Source organism: Xenopus laevis, chromosome 9_10L (assembly GCF_017654675.1).
Source record: "Xenopus laevis strain J_2021 chromosome 9_10L, Xenopus_laevis_v10.1, whole genome shotgun sequence".
NCBI lineage: Eukaryota > Metazoa > Chordata > Amphibia > Anura > Pipidae > Xenopus > Xenopus laevis.
This window is the reverse complement of record NC_054387.1, coordinates 99,866,513-99,883,287: the sequence shown is the minus strand read 5'-3', so window position 1 is coordinate 99,883,287 and position 16,775 is coordinate 99,866,513. Positions and strand designations below refer to the sequence as shown.

At 37.6% G+C, this 16,775-nt stretch overlaps 1 protein-coding gene across 1 annotated transcript in view; it reads left to right on the top strand.

Moving 5' to 3' along the window:
• Positions 1-16,775, top strand: part of zc3h7a.L (zinc finger CCCH-type containing 7A L homeolog) — a 46,523-nt gene that overhangs the window by 7,546 nt on the left and 22,202 nt on the right. Inside the window, 9 exon segments of the mRNA NM_001093252.1 lie at positions 1,553-1,711; positions 2,705-2,785; positions 2,866-2,904; positions 6,372-6,405; positions 9,262-9,536; positions 10,459-10,630; positions 12,196-12,263; positions 13,857-14,046; positions 15,732-15,887. Coding sequence (NP_001086721.1) covers positions 1,553-1,711; positions 2,705-2,785; positions 2,866-2,904; positions 6,372-6,405; positions 9,262-9,536; positions 10,459-10,630; positions 12,196-12,263; positions 13,857-14,046; positions 15,732-15,887 — 1,174 coding nt within the window.

Sequence of the window (16,775 nt, the reverse complement as noted above, 5' to 3'; positions counted from 1 at the left end):
GTGCCCTGGATCATTGCTTCCTTGGATTTGAAGTAATGGATTCTGGCTATGAGGTCTTTCGGAGGAGCCCCTTGTTGTCTGGGTCCTAGGGCCCGGTAGACCCTGTCCAGTATGAATTGGTCAGGTGCCATATCCAATAGTAGTTCTGCTAATAGTTGTGGGATCTCTGAGTGGAGGTCTTGCATGGAGTCCGGTAAACCGCAGATCCTTATATTGTTCTGGCATTTTCTGAGTCCTACATGCGGTCTTGGAGGTTGATCAGTTGTTGCTGCAATTTAGTAATAAGCTGGTCGTTTGAGATGACTTTGCTGAGCATGTTGTCAACCTTGTCTTCGACCACTGCGGTTCTGTTCCCCATGTCCCGTAGTCCCTGCATCACATGGTCTGTGATCTTTGCTGTGACTGTAGATAGCTCAGTTTGCAATAGCTTTTAAACCGGCGTGTCTCCGGAGAATATCAGCGTTGCCTCTGGTTCTGAATCCACTGGTTCCGAGTCCCAGTCGGACTGAAGAGGAGGTCAGGGACATCGTCGGACATCTTGGCTGCTGCGACCTTGTGAGGTTTCGGTGCTTGCAGAGTCTTTGCCCAGGGAGACCGATTTCTTTGCTTTACCACCTCTGTTCATGGTCAGGAGTACTGGCTTTGAACTTCCACTGTTGGGTAGCCTGTGCTCAATTTATCTCTATAGGGAACAGCTGGGATAGGAGAGATGAAAAGTTGCGTCTGCTCAGATCCATGTCATAATGACGCCCCCTTGTGAATTTTTTTACTTAATTTCACATTTTAATTAAAAAACAAATGTATAAACTGATAATGCTTACGGTATTTTCTCAGCCTCAAAACAAGTCATAGCAGCAGCATGGAAATCCTCCATCCTAGACTTTCCTGCAGTCAAAACAAGGTTGGATAATGTACTTATACTGAAGAAACTAACTAGCCAGAAAAATGACTCACAAAAATCTTTCAATAAAGTCTGGAATCCATGGCTGATATACAGGAATATTACAGTAAACTAAGGTCTTATCCCTTTAGCACTCCCGCTCTGACTTAGCAGAGAACCCAAATTTACCCAATAAATAGCCCACATTCTATAAGTGCAGAAAAATGGCAGTACTCATAAGTAATGGAAATAAATGTTTATTGTTCGTTGCTATTCACCTAAATAACTCAGGAATTCAATACATGTTGTAATGTGACTTCATAATTCTGCAGTCTGTGAATTGTCCAATAACTGCAGCCTCTGAGTAATGTCAATGCTACTGCTTCATTTTTATGATTGAAAATTAAAAAAAAAAGTTTTAAATTAAAAAAACAAATGTATCGGTGAGTGGAATAAAAAAATCACAGAATATAATTATAATATTTTTATCAGGGGCACGTAATCTATTATTTTTGTAAGGTTTAACTTTACTTCAGATTTTTGATCAAAACTAGTTTTGTTTAGTTACCATGATGTTCAACCAAAATAATACTTTATAGTATACACTTAATCTTTTTAACGATCTAACCTTTTTTCATAGTTTCCTAACTTAGCCATTGTTTCTGCCTACAGGGTTTATATAAGGAAGCTTTAAAAGACTGCGAAGATGTACTAAAATTAAATGACTGCAATCTTAGAGCTCTGTACCGCAAATCCAAAGCCTTATTCATGTTAGAGAGATACACGGAAGCTTATGATTCTGTAGCCAAGTGCTCTTTGAGTGCTCCACAGGTAAGATACATGTAAAAGTTACTCCTACTTTTGCACTACAGAAGGTGAGGGGAAAAAAAAACAATTTACACTCTTCTTCTTCAACCTGCACGGCAGTTCTACCTTTTCTCGCCAAAATGTTGTCTTTGTTTTCAACTTTTAGACTGCCTTAAAGGGAAAATATATCCCCCCCATTTGATAAGAAATTATTCAGTTGGACACATACCCGATTCCACAGATTGAAAGGAGCCCATGTTTCCTGATGAACCGTTTCCCCAAATCCCTTAGGCTGACGGTGTAATGCAACCCCTCCCACACCTTGGTCCATTGTAAAGTGGTGAATTCGGGAACTTGAAGTCTCTCCATGGTGGCTGGTGCACAGATTCTCTGGAAAGCAGAGGCAGCCCCAGAGTCCACCAGTTAATTAGGGGTGGGGAAAGTGGCAAACAAAAAAAAATTCAATAAACCTTTAGATTATTGGATTACATTATTGTATTTGTGAACCCTACTCCATTTAGTGGAGTATGTATATGCTCTTATTGTATTCTATAGGGTTTAGTATCATATTTATCAGTGGATTATTTGCCTTATGGGTCTGATTATTATAAGAGAATCCATAAAGTATCCTATCTCTTGTGTCTATACTGACTATCCATGACTTTTTCTTCCTTTTTGGTTTCGTTTTGCCACCACCTGGAAGTGAACATTTACAATTTTTCCAGCATTTCCATTTCAATCAATGCATGTAAAAAAATGTCCAATCAGCCTTATTAGTTGTCATGATTTTAGTTCCACATCGGGCTGAATATACCTCTGTATAATACTTTTCAAATATTGCTCGCCGTATCTGTAAATATGGTACAACAAAGGGGACTGCTGAGTATATTTACTGTAAGTACCTATATGAATGGGAACTACTTTTCACAGGGATGTTGGTGTATTTATTTTTATTTCTGTATATAAACTTTAAGGATTTATTTTATAATTGTTTCTAATGTAATTGTTTTACCTTAGGATGAAAGTGTGGTGAAGTTATCCCAAGATATTGCTGTAAAGCTAGGCCTGAAAATCAGAAAAGCATATATCAGAGCCAAGGTATGTTCTTTTATTACTGTTGGACAATATTCATGTTTTTTTTTTTCTTCAGTTAATATTTGACATTTTTGCAATTGCAGACGAGTTTAAGCATGGCTTCAGAAGAAGAAGGAAGAAAGGTGAGTACTAGTTTAAAAAGATATGATCATCCTGTAATAAATATATTTGTTTTTTATGCAGTACATTTTTGTGAATGTTTCCATTGCTTAAATACTTTGTTTGGCTGTCTTGTAACATTTATTTAACGTATTAGGGCTCTAAAGGCTAAAGTAATGTAAACACATGGGTTCCCAAAACTCCCCCTGTCATCTCCCAGTTATTTGAATAGGAAGAACCTGCCAGGGCCAGTACTAGCACTTTTCAGATTGTAGATGCTTTAGGCTAAGGGCATACCTGAGCTTTGCCTTGGCCTTTCTCCACCTGTGTTTTCTCTGCAGGCGGGGAAACGCCAATGTGCTCCCATCTCCTTGTTTGTGTATTTGTGCAGACAGGTGCAGGCAGCCCATGTACATACACATGGAGCAGATTTAGTCGCAAAACAGTTTTTCCTTTGAAGTCTGCTTCGTGTGTCTGCGCGCAGGTCAGCGATGTGCCTGCCAGTGCGAATTAACGGATGTGAGCCCCATGTACCATTGGCTTTTGGCTAAGAGCAAGGGCACACAGAGGATTGTCCACTTTACTCTTCCTGCACTTTATATACAGACAGAGGATAGCATATCCACTTTGATGAGCTCATCCACATAGCTCCATTGACAGGCCCAGTGTTGGCCTGTATGGAGCTACACAGAGTGGATATAGGCACGAAAATGCTTACTTTGGCTCCTCATGTAGCTATGGGGGTAAACAGACAGAGGAGAGTGGACAATCCAATGTGTGTCCTTACCCTTGTGTAACATTTTCTCCACAACGTAAAAGTGCCAGTGGAGAAAATGCACACTTACATGTTTTTAAATTTCTTTTCCACCTGGGTTATTTGCTTTGTCGATTTTTTTATTTTTTTATTTATTTTTTTTTCTTGTTAGGGAAACAAAGTATCATTGTATCTTGGCTGTTGAAAATACTTCTGGTTTATTCCTGATACTTAAGCCAAATAAATACTGTATGCTCTTGTGCAATAACTTGGAACTAAGTGTTTCAGACAAACGCAGCAATTGTTTACCTTTGTGTTTCCAAATGGTTTTGCACAAGTTAAATCTGGGAGCCACTTTTATGGTTCAATGTTCGGTTTACATAACTTTATATTAATATTTCTCAACAGATTAAATGCATTCATGCTGTATTTGGAACGGTCTGTATGAAAGCAAATCATGGTGACCTGCATTTTGTAACACTGACTTTATTTAGGTCCCAACCCCTTGGCTAATGGTCCTCTTGGTGACTTCTAGCATATATTTTTTTTCATAAATCTAAACAATTAAAATGCAACAGCATATAAGGCATTGGAAGGTTTGTTGTTGCCAAGATTAACAACATTTATTTTGCAGCATTGTTGTGGTACAGTTGCTAGTCAGCACATATACTTGGACCTGTTTATTATGTTCTCACTCTATACTGGCTGTGAGTAAAGTTAGGAATTTGGGTGCTTTTTCTGATAAACTGTTTAAAGGAACAATAACGCCAAAACATGAAAGTGTTTTAAAGGAATAACAATATAATTTACTGTTGCCATGCACTGGTAAAACTGGTGTGTTTGCTTTAGAAATACTACTATAGTTTATAGAAACAAGCTGCTGTTTAGCCACGGTGGCAGCCATTCAAGCAAACAATCTGCTGTGTATTCTGTGCCTTTTCTCATTTTTCCAGCTTGAATGGCTTCCCCCATGGCTACACAGCAGCTTGTTTATATAAACTGTATTCGTGTTTCTGAAGCAAACGCAACAGTTTTACCAGTGTAGTGCAACACTAAATTATATTTCCATTACTTTAAAACACTTTACTTTTTTTAGTGTTACTGTTCCTTTAAAGGGGTTGTTCACTTTTCAAATCATTTTCTCCAGTTCACGTGTTTTTAGATTGTTCACCAGAAATAAAACCTTTTTTCAATTCCAATGTATTTATTTATTTTTTCGTTTTTCCAAAATGGAAGTTTAAAGTTTAATGTTCTTGTCTCTGTCAGCTCAGTGATCCAGGTGCAGATTCTGAACTTTTACAATTTGCTACATTGATACATTTGTCAGCAGCATCTGTGGAATATTAGCAACTATTGTATCAATTATAACAGTAGCCTGTAAAAAAGGGGTGGTTCACCTTTAAGTTAACAGTATGTAATAGAATGGCCAATTCTACGCAACATTGGTTTTCATTATTTTCTTTTTTTTATGCTCTGTAAGGCTACAAATGTATTATTACTACTTTATCACTCCTCATTCTATTGAGTCCTTCTCCTATTCATATTGCAGTCTCTTTTTCAAATCAGTGCATGGTTGCTAGGGTAATTTAGACCATAGCAACCAGATTACTAAAATGGCAAACTGGAAAGCTGCCAAATAAAAACCGAAATAACTCAAAAACCACAAATAATAAAAATGAAAACCAAGTGAATATTGTCTCAATATCACCGTCTACACCTTAATAAAAGTTAACTTAAAGTGGACCTATCACCCAGACGTAAAAAACTGTACAACAAAAGTCCTTTTCAAATTAAACATTTAATTTTATTAAAGCATTCATAGCTGTTGTAAGCTAATTTAAAAATCTTAGCTGTCAATCAAATTTAGGCATAGAGGCGGGGCAGACAATTACTTTCACTTTCTATTCAGCACTTCCTAGATGTCACTGCTCTCCCCACATTCCCCCGTTCTCTTCACCATTTAATTGTGTAGCCAGGGCATGGGGATGGACATTGGGTCCCCCATTCTGGTGCACAAACAAGATTCTGAGATGATACAAGGCTAGCCTTAATAAGCCACAAAATGGCTCCTGCCTGCTTGCTATAATTATGAATTCCAAGACTGAAGGAAACAAGATTCAAATAATTTCTACAGTGTAATTAAAGTTCATTTTGCTTGACTAACATGATAAAATAGGATTTGGAACAATGTTTTTGGGTGATGGGTCCCCTTTTAAGTTAAACAACCCCTAATGAAATTCATGTATTCTGCTCAGCAGGGCCAAAGACAAGAAATGCATCAACTAAATGTATCAATGTAGAACAGTTTACAGGGTCAGCGAGCCCTCCCTCCCACTTCCCTAGCTGCTTTAGAAAGACATAGGTGTCAAAAATAAAAATTTATACTCAATATTAAAAAAAAATATGATCATAAACAAAAAGTAATTGAAAAAAGTATTTCTGGTGAACTACCTTTGAAAAACAAGACTGAAATGTGTTGGAAGGTGAACAAACCCATTAAAAATTTTATTTATTCAATACATTTATGAAAATACAAAATGTGATGACATTTTTATATGTCCGTGTGTTCAACTTTCATTCAAATATGGAAAATAATTTTCTCCTTAATTACTTATAGATGCATGTTTGTTTGTGTATAGCCAGCTTTATGCTGGCAGTAAGAAATTTCTTGTTTATTTTAGTGAGCATGTGTGCTTCAGTTGGGCTAATCTGTAACATTTTCTTTGTTATATGCAGAATGTGGACTCTCTTGCAGAACATATAGAACCAGGTAAGCAAATGCTAATTGTCTGCTGAGCTCTCAGTACACATAAAATGAAAGCGATTGCAACACTTTCCACGCTTTTCAGGAACATGCGTTTATCTAGCAGTAATGCTATACCTATATCCGGGATCCCCAACCCGTTGAACCTGTGAGCAACATTCAGATTTTAAATGAGTTGGGGAGCAACACTAGCATGAAAAATGTTTTTGGGGTGCCAAATAAGGTCTGTGATTGGCCATTTGGTATCCCCTGCGTGGACTGTCAACCTACTTAAGGCTCTGTTTGTCAGAATATGGGGTTTTTATGCAACAACAACTTGCCTCTAAGTCAGTAATTCAAAAATAAGCTCTTGGTTTGAGGCCACTGGGAGCAACATGTTGCTCACGAGCCACTGGTTGGAGATCACTGACCTATATAATACATTTCCCTGATTTTACATTTTCTAGAATTATACACAGTGTTTTTTCTGTTCCGCTGAAAAACGTGAAGTTGGGGTTCTATGGTATTGTTTTTAATTTACTCTGATTTTGCACTTTACACTTGGAACTTTTATTTATCATTTTAATATTTTGCTTTTACAATAACTTTATTATTATTATCGTTTATTTTGTAGCACAGGCTAATTATACCTCCAAAACAATAAAAAAAATAACTTTGCCAACAAGCAATGTGTCAAATTTATTTTACATTTATTTAAAACTGTTTTTTTTTTGTGTGTGCCCTTAACCTCTGCTGCATGTAACTGTACAGGTTACATAGCACATCACAAATAAGCCCTGTCCAATACAATGGTGTTTTATCTGTTATTTGTTACGTAATCTGTGCAAACACATGGCTTTTACCAGTGCATGTTAACAGTATTATATGTTAATTACTTTAAAAACGCTTTGATTTTTGTTTTTTATTATTCCTTTAATATAGCAATGTATTTTCCATGTTAAGTATACAACATACAAGGCATTTTATCTCAGAAATATAAATCATATCCTTTGGTAATTCTAAACCAAAATCAAACTGGAAAACCTAAGACAACATATATATGAATTGAACCTGGCTAGCTGTAGAATAGCTGTTACCGTATATACTCGCGTATAAGCCGAGTTTTTCAGCACCCAAAACAAGCTGAAAAACGCTGCCTCGGCTTATATGCGGGTCAGTTAAAAAAACGCGATTCTGACACGTTCCTATAAAAATCATAGGAACGTGTCAGTATGAAGAAAATGCTGCACATAAAATATTTCCTGCAAAGGCCCCCCCCCGCAAATCCGCCCCCAGCCCTGCGCACCTTTCTCAGCCGAATCGGTTCCTGCACTGACTGATCTTCCGGGTTGCTTCACTGACGCAGGGCTGGGGGCGGAGCGATCCTTCCATTGGCCGATTACAGCCAATGGAAGGATCGCTCCGCCCCCAGCCCTGCTGGGGCCAACTCTAATATTGCCTGCAAAACTTGGAAATCAGAGGAATGCATAAAAGGAGAACTGAGGACAGAGCACAAGAAAAGTAGAAATAAAGAAAAAAATAAGAATGGTTGACAGCTGTTAATTTCACCTGGCCCAAGTTTGTGTAAAAAATCTTTCCTTTGTTGGTCAAATTGGAAGCAGCAGCTGGCGGCAGGTATTGTTGCCAACCACCAACATGTATCTTTTCATTTCCCTGTTAATTCGGAGCTCTGCTGTGACATTATAAACGACTTTTGAGGAAATATAGGGAGCTGAGATGTGTAACTAAGACCACAGAAAGTTTTATTTTGTATCTAACAAAAGCAGCGGGCACAGGTAAAATGTTTGAGGGAACTATCCACCACACTGAGTCCAGCCCCTTCTCATTTAGTTACACAATCTGCTCGTCGCTCCCACAATGCAGCTAGGTAATACGCGTACGTGAAGTTGTGACGCCAGTCTCGCGTGATGACATTTGCGCGATTTTTAATAGACGGAAAAGGTTTGGAGTTTACAGCCTTGGAGAAGGTGTAAGTAGCGATTTGGGACTACGGGCAGTGTAAGGGAAAGCGGAGCTGTGCATTTATGTCACGTGGATTACAGGGTGAAGTTTAGCCCCAGGCTATCCAGTCGCCTCTATTGGGACGAAAACTGCTCTATATGTACACAAAGTGGTTTAGGGTAGAAAGATGCTGGCACCATAGCAATGGCCCTGTGCTCACACATCTGTAATTCAATGACAGCAGGGGGCAGGTAACCCGCTTTAACACCCCAAATTTTGCTGATCTGGCTGTAAATTCAGTCAATGTTCGTACGTTTCTTAAATTATATTGGAAATACTCTATTGAAAGTGTCACATATCTGGCGTAGAGAATAGTTTTCCAGCATTCGTTGATGTCTCTTCCTATGGCAAAGCCTTGCTGGGAGTTGTAGTTCAAGTTCAGCTGGAGAAATTGCTGGTTAGACAGTGCTGCGTTGCATGCTTATCTTTCCCTCTGGCCCAAAATGCAGTCAAGTTGTACTTGCTAATGGCTTCTGATTAGTGATGGGCAAATCTGACCCGTTTCTCTTCACCAAAAAAAAAAAATATATAGACACAGAGAGTCTTTAGCTTTATTTCTCATCCTAGGCTTATACGCGAGTCAATACGTTTTCCCAGTTTTTGTAGGTAAAATTAGGTACCTCGGCTTATACACGGGTCGGCTTATACACGAGTATATACGGTAAATACAATCCAAGATTAAATAAAGTATTGTTCTTAGAAACTGAATTGCTTCTGCCATATTCTTTTTCATAGGAGCTCTTAAATCTTGTTTGACTATTTTCAGTGCTTGTATTGAAAGTTTTTAGGAGTCAGTCGGTACATTTAGGCGACTCTGACTCTAGATACCCAAAATTTATTCATATTTTGATTTTTTTCCAGATCTACCTGCATTTAATTCTGAAAGCCCTCTCTTGCCCTTCTCATCACTTGCTGTTGCTACTGACTCCTTCAGTGGAACACCTTCATCTTCAGCCTGCATCTCCCCCAGTGTGTTTCCCATTGCAGAAGTGGGAACATTTCCTTCTGCGATTGCCAGTAATGGCGTATCATCTCCATTTTCTATCACATGTATGAATTATGGAGATGGAGATATTCTAGGTGATGAACTGGATAAATTTCTTGATTCAGTGCCAGGATCAAATGACATTCATAAGGTAAGGTAACGATTTTGCATGCACTTTACTGTACTTCTACGGCTTTTTTAATTACTTCTTTGTCTAGCATGGAGCTCTGCCCCTCTGAGCTCTCTTTCTCTCTCTGAGAGGGTATGTTATTCCAGGAGCTGTTTAGAGTAGTTTTAGGGGATTTAAAATGAAAGGCTTACTATCCTTTAAATAATAGAACTTTTAATTGACCCTTTCAGAAAAAATTCAGGCGGGTCTCGTTTGCAATATGTTGACAGATACAAGAATTTTGTCTTCACTTTGTATTTGTGGAGTCTTCAGTGGTTTTCAGCCGCATGCTTGATGCAGATTCTGACTCCTCTTTATGGACTGCTTGACTTAGGATCGTATGACCTGTGGTGTGTTGAACAGTTTTTGCTGAGCCAGTCACAGGTGTTACGTTGAAAATGCAAAATGTAACCATATTTACCAGATATAAGTAACCTAAGTAACTGTATGCTGATATTTCTATACCGGACCCTCAAGTGCAGGGAATACATTCTTTTACCGTGCTTTTGATTAACTGCAAAAAAAATAAACCGCATAAAATATCTTTATTTTAGGCATATACCAAATATAGTCAATACTAAGCTCTCCACAAAAGATTTGGCCGAACATTGAACCAGCCCGATTTCACATATTAAAATATAAAATATATTATCCGTTAACGGAAAAAGTGGATGCTCAATGTCCATTGTTACATTAATGATAATGTTTACATGACTTTTGCACTTTTGTCATATTTACCATACAGCACTTAAACCCTGCTTTAGTGGTTTTTCCCTAAAAAAAAACCATGTCCACTTTGTATTTTCTGCATGTTGTTCACATTTTTAGTTTGAATTTAAAACCTAAATGTTGCACCAGGTGTTGTGTGCTTTTATTTTTCAAGCATTTGCATATGGGTTTACAGGCAAGTGCTGCTGTTGGACTCTTCCCAAGCAGTAAACAAAATATTTCAGGATCTCCAGTACAAAATATACCTGTCTTTCCTGGATTTTCAACTGATCAATACTCCCCGTCACTGATTTCATCCTTTGAATCTATGGTTTTGACCTCTGCAACTGTAACCGACTATCAAGGCGGTAAGAAAAATGATAATTTGTTTGAAGTTCATTCTATTTTAGTTCTCTCATTTTGTTCTATCAGAGTGTATCAGATAAATTCAGAAGTTATAACATCATCTGTACATATTACTCAAAATATTGAGGTTAAATACCCTATCAAATCTAGATGGAACAGCAACAAAAAACATAGTGGGCTCATTTATAAACACTGGTAAAGTTGCACCTGGGCAGTAACCCTTGGCAACCAATCAGATTGCATTCACTGTTTAACCTGCAGTTGCCTGAAAAAAAGCTAATCACTGATTGATTGCTATGGGTTACTGCCCAGGTACAAATTTGCCCAGTGTTTATAAATGAGCCCAATGTGTACCCTTATCCTACACTTGGGGAAAAAATATTTGTTGTTTGCTTTTATAAACAAAAAAAAGTGGAGTATGTGCACTTCTTGTAACAAAACTCGAGGTAGACTGCACTTCTGGACAAAGTTTTTAATGTAGCAGGTTGCTGGACAAGAACGTGTTTCGGGATCAAATCCCTTAATCATGTGCACTTCTTGTACATACACAATATACTACCAGGTTATTGAATAAATCAAACATTTATGTACACATAATATTATATATTGGGCATTTTACAGTGTACACACAACTATACATTGGGATATCTGAATTCTAGTATGATGTACCCAGTTTCAGGGTTGCAGTTTCCTGTATACTCTGAAAGTTTGCCTCACTGTGGCTCCAAACTACAAATTCATACCCAGTTATTTATGGAATTATGTTAAAACTCACAGTCATGGATAAAATGAACGTTACTATGCTGTCACTTATCTGTGACTGTAAAAAGTGGCTTGTGCTTTTCATAGCTTTGGTATTCTTTGATATTGATATGTACTCAGTTACCCAAAGACACTTGTTGCTTACATTATTTACTTTTTGCTGACCTCTGCATTGTATGTATAACTTTATTTGTAAAGCGCTGTTAAGGAGCCACAGTGCATAAAAGTACAATATATAAAAGTATACAAGGGGGAGACAATTCACATAATAAATATATACAGAATCATAGGACAAAGAGCTTAAGTGCTATGAGGTAAGAGACATAGTGGAAAGTAGGTCCCTGCCCTGTAGAGCTTACAGTCTAAGTGGATGGGAGACTAACATACAGGTACAAATTGGAGATGAAAAAGTGCACAAGGTAAGGCATAGTCGGGACAGGACTAGGCTAATGTTCTAGTCGTCCAAAAGGTAGGCTCTTCGTTTTTTCTTGAAGAGATTGAGAGAGGATTCCTTATGAAGAAAGTCAGGGATGGAATTCCAGAGGTAAGGAGCAGCAAGATAGAAGGGTTTGAGATGAGAGGTGGCAGTGGATGTGGATGGTGTGCAGGTGGCTCTGTGAAGAGCGGAGAAGACGACAGGAACGTATAGTGAGATATAGATAGAGTAATGCCCTTTGGCCTTAGCAGTCTGGAGATCATTGGTGCATGACTGGTGAAAAAAACTCAAGTTACTGTGTCTTGCAGTCTCATACACTGCCCTGTGTGTTTCCACTTAAAATAGTGTATATTTTCTCTCTTAATGCAGACCCATCGGTTTTAGGACAAATAAATGGAACATCCAAAACAAGTATATCAGACACATCTTCCTTCATAGTAAGTATTGTATTGTAACTATCTGCCTCTGTCATATAGTAGACCCAGCCTACCAGCTTTTATACAGTACACCACATTCAGATCAAAATAGCACAAAGGGGTAATGTTATAAACAGCATAACGTTTGGCACTGAGGTTTACACATAGCAACCAGTCAGCAGGATAGCATTTACTGGTTGATATTACAATAGGTTACTTTATGATGACTAAAACATTCTATAGATTGTGTAGTAGGCTGAATTTCATTTGTCAATGGCATGGTCAACTTTGGGCATTTTCCGCTGCAAAGAACAAGCTATAGAGTTCATGTAAGTTAAAGGAACCGTTCAGTGTAAAAATAAACTCTGGGTAAATAGGCTGTGCAAAATAAAAAATGTTTCTAATATAGTTAGGCAAATATGCAATGTATAAAAAGTGAAGTGACTGGATGTCAAACAGAACATAACACTACTTCCTCTTTGCAGCTCTCTTGGTTTCCACTGATTACCAGGTAGTAACCAATCAGTAACTTGAAGGGGGGGGACATGTGGGTCATAACAGTTTGCTTTTGAATCTGAGCTGAATGCTAAGAATTGATTGCAAACTCACTGAACAGTTATGTTCTATGTGGCCCCCCTTCAGGTCACTGACTTTCTCAGAGTTAGAGAGCTGAAAAGCAGGAAGTAGTGTTCTGGCTATTATGTTAGACATCCAGTAACTCCAGCCTTTATATATTACATTTTTGGCTAACTAACTATATTAGAAACATGTTTTATTTTGCACAGCCTATCTATTTACCTAGTTTTTATTTTTATACGGAACTGTTTCTTTAACAAATGCAGTTGCGATCCCTGGAATTTCCCCACTGTCAGTTGCACGTAACACCACTTTCATTAAAATACTTGCATTAAAATGCGCTCCTTCCACTTCCTTATAGTTGTGATTGGTGCCTTCCTGCATTTTGTTCTGAATTGAGTGATCCTGACAGACACTGGAAATTAGGGATGCACTGAATCCACAATTTTAGGATTCAGCCGAATACCAAACCGAATCCAACCCCTAATTTGCATATGTAAATTAGGGAAACAAGGGGGGAAAGAGAACTGAGCGTGCAGATAAAAAAAATTGTTTGGCTTCCTTTTTTGCGGGATGAAAAGTCATGTGATTTTTTGATTCAGCTTTCATTCGTCCAGGCACTTGGATTCAACCGAATCCTGCTGAAAAAGGCTGAATCCTGAACTGAATCCTGGTGCTACTGGAAATATCAGATGCAATTATGCTGATTTGCAACAGAGCACATGTGCAATTGCATCAATTTTGCTAAATTGGGCATAATTTTTTCCCCGCTGCATTTTGGGGGGAAAAGCATGATAATTGTACTAAAAATCACACTTTGCTCACTTCACTTGCGGATGGCAACATAATCAAAATCTCTTAGTAAAAGTTATATTACATCAGTAAGCACATCTGGTAGCATTTGAACATCTTCTTTCTGCTATATGCACAATGTCTTCTTAAAGAGATATGGAGATATGGTGATTAAAACACAAATGAATATGTATTAAAGCAGTTTATTCGGTGTACCAATTATTAATTTTTATTATTCCCTTTCAGGGGAAGGACTCCACATATCTCTTCAGACCTAATAGTCCTGATATTTTAGGGGCTTCTCTGAAGATATCCTTACCAGACTCTTTAGTTAATGGAGCCCAGTCCATTTCACAGTGTACTTTGAAAGGCATTAACCCTCTTGAAGATACCCATGAATTTAGACAGGCTTGCCAGTTCTGCTTTTCCAAATCTGGTAAGTAAAGATATGCTGAATAACCAGATAAAATAACACACTGAACTCTTCTTACCCTGCTGATTGTTGTTGGTTTTTCCTCGATATTTCCTATTGTATGTTATCACAGTATGCTGAGATAATTTTACATAAATATCTGTTCTAAGCCAATATGTGTTCTATGAAGGGTTTTTTTTTTTTCATTTTTTTCATAAAGCATCAGTTAATAGTGCTACTCCAGCAGACTCATGCATTGAAATCACTTTTTCAAAAAAGCTGATTTTTTTTTCTTTTATATTTAATTTTGAAATCAAACAGGTGGCTAGACATGTTGTTAGTCAGTCACTCTTTACTGCTGCACTGCAAGTTGGAGTGATATCGACCCCCCTCCCTTTCCCCCCAGCAGCCCATGAACAGAACAGTGTGAATGTAAACGGATAGCCGCCTGACCCACTCCCTGTTACATAATAGCACTCAGTAAATATCCGAGTCCCACTGCGACTCCATTAATTACATTGAGTAGGAGAAACAATAGTTTAAAGCAGTGCCATTGTGAAGTGCTGGCTCCTTCTGAAAGTACATGGACATGCAAAATGATCTGAGATGTCTGACTACACACCAATAAAAAATACATGTGTTGGTTCAGAAATAAAATTTAATACGGTAGAGTAAATTGTATCTAATGTAAACAGTGTAATTTAGAAGTAAAATCTACATAAATGCTGTTTCATTTTACCCTTAGGGGCCCATTTATTAAACCTCAATTTATTTCTGGATGAGGTTTTTAGGGGGAAAACTTGAATTTTTCATAGAAAAATAAAAACTCGAATTAGTAGAGCTTTATCATACCCCAAAGCTGCTAAAAATCAGAATCCAAAAATACTCCATCTCAAACCTGTCACGGTCATGTAGAAGTCAATGGCAAATATCCCTGAAGTTGTTTCTTGACATCGTTATCTGCACTGGATAATCCTATAAAATCAGGGTTTTCTTCCAATAATCCGGCTTTTTGTCACTCAGATATAATTTTTCTCTTAAATCAGAGAAAAATTATTAATACATGATTTCAATTTGTGGAAGGGAGTTTGGTCTACTTTGTTTTCATAAAAAACTGAGATCAGTTTGAGTTTTGGTAAATAACACCCTTAATATCTGTAATAAATGCAGATCTCTGTCTTACAGATCCAGTGCTATGTTCCCATACAGTTAGAGAGTCATCTTAGATCTTTGTCTTTACATACCCTTTACATACCATATAATCATAAAGTAGTAACCAAGTGAAGCTTGTTGGAGGCAGATAAATGTAGCACAACCACAGCTATAGGGATGTATATGTTGAGTAGGGAAGCACTTAATTATCTACCTGAAAGCCTGAGCACTTGTCAGATATCAGTAAGTGTTTTAATTTATAACTTATTAATTCCTTATGGTACGTGCAACTCTGATCATAAAGTTTTAAATAGTTGCCGGTTTGGGGTACTGTTATCAGTTGGGTAAAATGCCATGGTTTCATTCACAAGGATGTAATTTCTTGTCACTTCCTGTCAATTCACTGTCAACTTTCCTTAGCTAACTTGATGTTTTCATCTTTGAGAATGCGATTTACGGATTTAATAAAAAAAAAAAAGAAAAAAAGCTGTGGAGCAACAGCAATGGGGAATATTGCTGTGGTTCTCAAGTAATTTTTGCCCTGCTTTACATTTTAGGGACAAGCCAGGCCTTTGTATTTAATTCTGGTTTAAATCATAAATGTAAAAAGGATATACTACTTGGAAGGATTAAAAGCTCTGTGGATGCATCATGGAAGAAAATAAGACCAAGGCCAAAAAATCAATATTTGGGACCTTTCTATTTATGTAAAGGTATAGTATATTCACTATTTTATATTTGTCATTCCTGTTGTGTGGAATTATCTAGTAACTAGCAATCTGTGAAAGTGGGAATGTCCACGTTTAGGTTGAACAGAAATTTATGAGACATTAATTGCACCTCCAGTACTCGTATGGTTCTAATGTAGGGTTGCCACCTTTATGTCTGGCTGAGGCAAGGGGGTGTGTGTCCGTGACGTCAGTGGGCGGACCCATGCTGTCAGTGGGCGGGGCTATGATGCGGCGATTGCCGTGTCAATCAAGGGAATCCCGCCCGGTTTTCCTTATTTGGAAAACCGGCCAGGAAGTATAGACCCAGGCAGCCCCTCAAAATACCGGGCTGTCCGGGTCAAAACCGGACAGGTGGCAGCCGTATTCTAATGCAAGGACTGGTGGCAGTTAACAAGAACAGCTTAAAGCAACTGTAAAAGCATACATGAAGACTTAAAAAATTCCAGATTTGATTCTTTTTTAGTTCTTAATAATGTGGAATATGACAGAATTAATACAATATTGCTCCCAATAGGATATAGTCATATTTGTTTTCACAGATTGTCTTCACTTCTTGCTGTTTAGTTAAATATATATATATATATATATATATATATATATATGTATGTATCCATACATTATAAATGTTGGTGAACAGGGTCTGCACACTACAGATAAACCATTTGCTTAATTCTTGTAAAATATCACTGTTAAAGGCACCAAAGAAATAGAGGCTGTCTTTCTCTTTATCTTTTATATAGATATGCAATAATACATTGGACAACATAATAGCCTTAAAAGCATTCTGTTGTCATGATATGAAGTGTTATTTTTACCTGAACACAATGTGAAATATTGTGTAAATAATGTAGTTTTGGAAACAAATATTTT